The sequence below is a fragment of the Stylophora pistillata genome, chromosome 13, assembly GCF_964205215.1.
Source record: "Stylophora pistillata chromosome 13, jaStyPist1.2, whole genome shotgun sequence".
Lineage (NCBI taxonomy): Eukaryota > Metazoa > Cnidaria > Anthozoa > Scleractinia > Pocilloporidae > Stylophora > Stylophora pistillata.
Window position 1 is genome coordinate 4,412,750 of NC_142531.1, and position 7,703 is coordinate 4,420,452.

The following is a 7,703-nucleotide window of genomic DNA, read 5'->3' on the forward strand; positions in this document are numbered from 1 at the left end:
TTAACGTATAATTGTGTCTGAATTAAGCCCTTGTTTTTGCAATTTCGCAGCCATTTTTCATTAAATCTTGCGGCGTAACCGCAGAAAAAAAGCTTGTTAATCTACAAGGACTGACAGCCAATTAACTTGTCGGTTTCAAGTAATTCTCGCTTTGTACTCCTACCTCGTACAGAAACGGCTTAGAGTTGAAACTTGCACGCAATGAAGACTGGTTGTGGCAAGTCAGCGCATGACGCATTTGGAAAAATTCGGACGGATTTATCACCGCATTTATTTTCAAACTATATACATTCAGCTTTTCAACTCACGGGCCAATTGTTGTCCCGGAAGAATAAAACAGCATATTTATCTGTTCGGATTTTCCACTTTGATTAGCAACTCCTGCACTAGCAAATAATCCTATATTTATCATCCTTTAGAAGTCATGTAGATTTGAAACGATGGAAAGATCAAAATACCCGGCGCCTTTGAAGTTGTGATTGCAAACTCAGTTGTAGATATTGATGTTAATCACACGCTCTCTTATCGTGTCCTACCAGTTCTGTGGATTACCTTACTTCGAATCAAATATGGTCAACCTGATATTTCGATATAGTAAGTTAACTGACATTCTAGAAGAAAGATCCTAGGTTCGCCTGACTGCTTTAAAAGGCGAAAGACTCTCCATTTTTCAAAACTCATTCCATAGGAATTCAAACACGTAGTGATAACTTAATATCATTTTAGCCTCCAGGAAGGAACCTTCTTTCTTCCTTCCTATTCTTTAGACCATGCATTGTGTTTCATCGGGCTCTTCAATTCTTTTTTTCTTTCTCCCTGTAAAGGTTATTTTAACATCATAAAACAGTTATATATAGTTCTAATGGAAGCAAAAAGATCCCGGTAATTGGTAATTGAAGTCTCCGATCCGTAGTTTGTTTGGCAAGGTACTGATTAATCCTCATGATTTCTTTTAAAAATAGGAAATAGATGTCCTCTAGCCCTGGGTTCTTCCACCTCTAGATGACCCGGGGCCATGTGAACGGTAAAATTCCCATCGAAAGTTACGTAAGCATAAGTGAACTTTGTTCAAGCCAAATGTAGCGTGATTTTTAGTCTTGAATTTTTTTATGTAACTTGCGAACTGAATAAACAGCCTTCTGACAACAGAAACACCAGTTTGTTTTCCAAGCTATTCAGATTGCTTTTCCAAGTTTTCTGTACAAACAAAGATCTTTATTACTTGCATCAAATGTCAGGTGAAAATACAAAATGTTTTTTCATCCACTAATTTTCGACTCAACATGAAAACAACCTTTGTTTGACGGAAAGAGCGTCGGTTTCGACTGTTTAGTCCCGCTCAGCGGCAACGGCTCCAAGTTGTCGTGTATTTTCGGCTTGTTTTGGCCTGTGATATTATCACTTCGGAAACTGAAATAGTTAGCTGGCAGCGGGCCCTTTCCCTTTCAAAGCTTAGCTTCTTTATCAATTATGAAAACAGTCTAAAATTTTACCCTCCTGTATTTGACCTGAGCGACGCGGTTTTTAGCTCTAGTACTATTTGTAGACGATCCAGCCAAGTTTGAGAGATATTTCTGATTAATTGCGTCTCCGCCATAAGCTACTCATTTATACCCCTTGTACCACTCATAACTAAACATATTAACAGCTTCCACTATCAGATTGTTCTAGACGCTATTAAAAGGAGAAAACATTACTATTCACAAATGAAAAAAAAAGGTAGTTCCTGTACGTCTGCGACGCAGTCATTCAGCGGCACTTCTTTTTCTTCCTTGTTCTGCCTGTGAAATTTCACGGCTACCAGTCCAGTCTGACGCGCTGTTCCCGGTGTTTACGGAACTTTGGCGCTTTCGTGATTACAAGCTAAATCTTGGCTTAAACTTAATTAGGATTATCCAAGAAACAGGACTATTCCTAAATCGACTTAAAAGTGGCCACAAGCATAGTTTGTTTTGCTCAGCATGCGACAATTTATCAGATTCTATTATGAATGACGCGTGAAATGTTCGTCTTTCCGATAATTTCTTCATGAACAGCGATGTCCATTCCGTCAAAGAAAATACGCGCAAATATCGCCTGATCGCAATATTGCACTCTCTTTTGAGAGCTTAAACAACGATATTTAACTTCTCTCATGCCGAGAACTTGTAAAATCTGAAATTTTTTTTTCGTGATTGATATTCACTTAAGCCAGTCATTGAAAAAATATCATCTACTATAACCTCGCCTCGGTGGACAATAGATGTCAATTATGAAGGAATTTGAACACATTGTTCCTCAAAAGACTAGAGAGGGGTAGCATAAACAAACTATGCTTTTTAAACATCCTCTAGTCCTGGCTCTCAGTTTTAAAACATCCGTTTGATTTCCAGCCACAGGTAATCAAATATCTTCCAGGGCGAGCCCACCTTAGCTGAATATTTGAGATTGGTATTTTACAATTTTAATGTGCGTCATAAAATCTCCCCATCCCCACCCTGAGCGGTTTCCTATTTGGGATGTTTCGCATGATTTCTCCTGAATGCCAGTGTTTATTTGGTCGAGCTGTGATTTCAAACGCAGATTGCCAAGGGAATTCAAAGGACAATCATCGACGGTCGAAAGATTTGGTACCTGATTACAATTAGCATACATCGTTGCAGATCGAAACAGAAACTGGATTGCTCGGCTGATAAATAACAACCAGCTCCTTAGTCAAATCGACTCTCGTGAAAAAAAAACCTCTGCTTTTCGTCCGAGGCACAAGCACGCAGAACACAGGAAGCCATGAATTTCGCAACAAAGATTACAGTTCTGTTAACTCTGATTTGTTTGTGTGAAATGAATTACGCGAGAAAAGGTAAGCGCACATCGAGGAATTCACTTTTGATGTTAGATTTTATTGGTCAGAACTACCAAAGATATTCACTGAATTACTACGAAAGAATTTCATTGATTCATCAATGCCGGAATTTCAATTCAATGTTCGAAGACGTTGGCAGTCTCCCGCCTTTCAGCCACAACAAAAGGCAGCCACACGTAAAATTGTCGATTCAGTGATGGGAAAAAATGTGTGGGGTTTAATTAGTTGTTACTTAGAGCGAGTATAGGCCTTTCAGGATTGGACAGAATATTTTTCATGCAAATCACGACTACGTGATGTGCTGTACATTGTAAGTAGCAGATAGCTTAAGTTTTTGTACGTGAGCAGTAAAATACTGAAGGTTCAAAGATTAAGCCATTTTTATTAGCAATCCCGCGAAAATGCTTCATACCTTTCCCTGAATCAATAAGGAATCAGACAATCGTTGAGTAAATCCGGCAAAATAATCTCTGATTGTCGTGTGAAATTTATGGTTTTGTATTTCTTTTTGCGTGAAGGTTCGAAACATCGCAAACATCCGGAAAAATCGAACTCCTCGGAAATGGACCAAAGGAACTCTGCGAACGGATCCGTCGCGTTTGGATCGCAAGGAGAAACCACGACAATGCGGCCGTCCGTACCTTCAAAGGCCCCCATTAAAGTCAGAGTGGTTTCTAAGACGTCTAGAAGGAAACACATGATCAAAAGATGTTGCCGAATCGGCTACCGCGCTGCTAAAAGGGGTCTGTACTGCATGGTAGACAGGTACTATTCCGCTAAGTACAGAAACATGGAGCATTACGCACGGCAGCGCTTCCAAGGGCGAAAACCGTCGCGGGCAACGAAACGTTTCATGCATCATTTGGACAGATATTGCATCAAACTTCAGCTCAAGAGCGTATTTTACAAGTGTTGTGATGATGGAATGCAAATTAAACTCCAGAAGGCAAGATCCAACCGAGAACCTTAGAGGCACCATCATCAAATATAGTCAGCTGGGAACGTTAATTGTTGTACTAAGTAATGTCAACACTGAAGGAGTCAGTATTTTGAAGTGATAAATTGTGTGTTTTACGAACAGATTTTGTGTATAATTCATTTTAAAAGTCGAAAAGGCACAAAGGGCCATGAATGTAACTATGTCACCAGTGAATAAGTTGTAGTTTTTTTTTGCTTTCGGAATTTTCTTTCAATATCGTGTCTCTTATGGAATCTTTTCAGTGGCGGCTGTTTTATTCCTGCAGAAACACTCAGATGTTGTCTCCTCAAATACGTTATTTAAAGTTCTCAGGTAATCTGATCTATATATTGTCCTGAGAGCTTGCAAGATCTGTCACTCCTAAAGTTTGAAGTTTTTCAATAGGTATAGCAGTTCTCTTGTTTCTCATTCAAACAGACCTTTCCAGATGATTTTAGTAAAATTCTAGGTCTCCTCAGAAATTTTAGTAGGAAAAAAAAATGTTGAAATACGGGAAGCGCGTTAAGTATTTTGTATATACATGATACAAGGTAGCTGTGTAAGGAGGTGCGACTGCCTTGAGCCCGTGACACCAAGCCTTGTCCACGTGTAAAAAATGTTTGTAGTTGGTGGTGAAATATCAAATTTCAGTCCTTTGCATGTGTTAAGCTTAACTGTAAAGTACAGGCCGTATTTTCATAAGTTGGTAATCACTTTAACTGTAAATAAAGACCCTGCATTTAATTAGACTGTTTTCGTTTTTGCGCTGTTGTATTTTTCTTCGGTTTTTTTACGCGTGGTTTACGTTTGTTAAGCCGATTTTGTTCCGCGGGATAAAAGAATGGGAATTCTCTAGCAGAATAAACAAACATCGAAAAAAATTCCAATATTGGGATCAACAGGAAAACGTTCTGTTGGAAACGTTTTCCGAGTGGATGGCAAGAGAAACATACAAACTTCCTTAACAACATCCTGAAAGATACTTGGAAACGGAAAATATTGAAAATGCATCACAATAGAACAAAAGAAGAGTGGAAATTTACGATAGACAGCTCTTAACAGTTCACAGCTTTTTCCATTATCAAGATTTCTAAGACAATAAAGATCACGACGAGAATGAAAGTTCAACGCTTGACACAAAGAAAGCTCTCACGCGAATTGATTGCCCTGAAATGAATCTTTCAGATTTATGTTATATATAGCTAACTGATTATAGCCTGGGGTCTCTTCTTGATCCGGTTTCTAGCGATCGAGTCTTGGTTTTCCAAATCTAATTTGATTTTGAAGGTAATTTGTAAAACTTGTATGATCACCGCAACATATCGGTATATCACGCATTGCGTTAAAGATGGGATGTTTTATTGAATCGGCCAGTACTTGGGACTAATTACCAGCTACTTTTCATCACTAGTTCCAACGGTTTTACAAGTAAAATATATCTCTAATGCGTCATTAAAAGATAGGTGCTTTAAAAGGCTCTGAATGATTCATAGGTAACGTGATTACGAAAAAGTGATTTGTGCGAATTTTAACAACAGATACCGTTGTCTTACAGAGGAAATCTTTTAATTGCGAAGTGTTTACGATGACGATATCTGGGTGAAAAAATACAGCCTGAGCGAGTTCTAGAATTTAAAAGGCGTGGTTTCGTGTCTCTCTTTCTCGGGATTCAACAAATGTGAGAAGGTGCTCAATGCCTAAAAGACATCATCGATCAGAGCCAAATCTGTCGCACAAGTACTTTTTACTTGCAATTGATTGCAAAGGCGTTTGAAAGTCCTCTTGATTCTAAATCGAGATGAGAAACAAGTGTTCCCCGAGATATTCGAGGGCGAAAACCTAGATGGCAGAACTTCCCTAAAAAGATTTAAACGAAGACTGGGGGGACCTCGGCTGAGTGAGTTGACAGAACCGTCGTTCAGGGAGGGTTCATTTAGTTTTGTGGGCGGGAGAAGAGAAGATTTCTCGTTTAAAGAATGTACTATGAATATTTGCAATAAGTTCTAGAAAACAAACAAAAGTTATTCAATATGACTATTTTTAACCTTTTTCAATGACCTGGTCCTTATCACATTCCGATGCTCGAATTTGTCCGGTTCCTCGCAAAATGTCCAACTGAAATACTTAGAGAATTATTGAACTTATTAACAATGAAATAACAACACTAATAAAATTGATAATAATGATAAAATTACGTTAAAACTCGCTTATAGATATCATAATTTTCTGGACCGACAATTAAGTCCAGTTTCAAAATAATGTATCTGAGTGGAGCATGGAGCAGCGCCTTAAATATCTGTGTGAGGTTCGTTGCCATCCCGAAGGATGCCTTCAGCATTAACTTCGCCATCCGTATTATTTATCCGTATTATCCGTATTACAGATTAATAAATGAAGATTCTTTCAAAACTGCTTGGGTCATGCTACATGCTTTAACGAGAGTTGAAATATTATTTTCTCTTCTATCACGTCTTCGCACGGAGTCACTGTACTCACGGAGGACGCTCCATGCATCTTGGACTCATGCGAATGAACGGCCTCATTGATAGCTGAGAATTCTCGTCATTTTGAGCCTTTAAGCGATTTTTCTCATCACATTTTTTCCGTATCAACTTACGCTTTGTTTCGTGTCCATGTCTGACTTGATACATTTCTTCCGAATGAGTTCTCTGCAGGAAAAACTTTAAAAACCCGTCCGATATCAATAATCACTTGGATGTAAATGATTGTCATCAAATGATAATTATGTTGTTCGGTTCGGGAATGTCAGCACTGTATTGGTCTGGTTTCATAAGAATATAGAAACGTTTAGGGGTACTTGTCTGTTTCTAAACGCTCAACTGATTTGACTTGATTTCACACCTCAGATCTTTATTCCTTTGTCTCTGAGTCCGGTCCATCGTAACAAGGCCTGAACTTACATAATGAAAGTCAAGAATTTTACTCGCTCATATGATTCAGCAGTTTTGTAGGTGTCAAGAAAATCTGATGATCTGCAGATCAATTCTGACATCCTCAACTCTTTAGGTCTTGGGCAACATTTTAGGATGCACAGACTTATGGAGTACCCTTTACTTTACGACGCATACGACAGTGAGAAGAACTCGCGCTATATTTAGTTCACACTCTGCTGGAGGATTCACAAATACAAATATTAATGAAAATATTTGCCATTTCTTTTCACTCGCCTGACTGACAAAACGTCATTATTTATTTTTTTTTTTGTGACAGCTTTTAAACAGAACAATACCAAATGGCCGGAAACGCCCATATCGCATCATTAACTGCGGACTAGGTCAAGGTAGGCGTGTGTACCAAAGTGTCGTGCGATATATAGGACCATGCGGTTGATTCGGTTTTTCAGATCACTTGGCAAATATACTTTTAACAATGAAACAGAAAGACTTTGCTGGCGATAAATTGAATTATGGCGACAAGCTTACTGACCGTGCTAAACCCTTTAGCCCCAAAGTGTGACTAGCATCTAATTTCTCCTTACAATATCACACCTGTGAATCACACATCAAAGTCATGAAAATTAAGGAAATGATCACCAACTCAAGAAGCTCTTGATTGTTAACCAAATTCTCCTTGTCAGCACTTTATTCTTAGTATAGAGAATATGCTTACTGATGTTAAGGTGTAAAGGCTTAAAAACCGCGCAGCTGAAGAATTTCGCTACATCGTTTCGCTAAATCAACTGATCATAAATCGTTCGGTAGCGATTTAAGGTGATACTTCTCGGACCATTAGGAGATCATTCATTATAAGATCAATGATTGAAACATGGGAGACTTCGATTCCTAAGTTTATCAATACACCGGCCCGCAAATTAAGGTCCAAATGCGCGAATTAGATACGGTCTTATAATTTTGACTTAATACTAAGAGAACTTTCATTTGT

The 7,703-nt window shown here is 38.5% G+C and overlaps 1 protein-coding gene and 1 long non-coding RNA gene across 2 annotated transcripts; one reads left to right on the forward strand and one right to left on the reverse strand.

Moving 5' to 3' along the window:
- Positions 1–2,513: 2,513 nt before the first annotated feature.
- On the forward strand, positions 2,514–4,549 carry LOC111322678 (uncharacterized). Its single transcript, XM_022925818.2, has 2 exons — positions 2,514–2,839; positions 3,361–4,549. Exons 1-2 carry the CDS (start codon positions 2,767–2,769, stop codon positions 3,810–3,812), a joined length of 525 nt encoding a protein of 174 aa, XP_022781553.2. The 5' UTR covers positions 2,514–2,766; the 3' UTR covers positions 3,813–4,549.
- Positions 4,550–5,142: 593 nt separating this feature from the next.
- LOC148717331 (uncharacterized) lies at positions 5,143–7,703 on the reverse strand. Its single transcript, XR_015994738.1, has 2 exons — positions 7,248–7,703; positions 5,143–6,711 (listed from the first exon to the last, which is right to left on the reverse strand). It is a non-coding gene; the product is annotated as an uncharacterized LOC148717331 (long non-coding RNA).

What these genes read in the sequence shown, in the direction of transcription:
- LOC111322678 (XM_022925818.2), top strand. Translation starts at nt 2,767, where the DNA reads ATGAATTTCGCAACAAAGATTACAGTTCTGTTAACTCTGATTTGTTTG. An exon ending in AATGAATTACGCGAGAAAAG is followed by an intron (nt 2,840 to 3,360) that starts GTAAGCGCACAT and finishes TTTTGCGTGAAG; the next exon opens with GTTCGAAACATCGCAAACAT.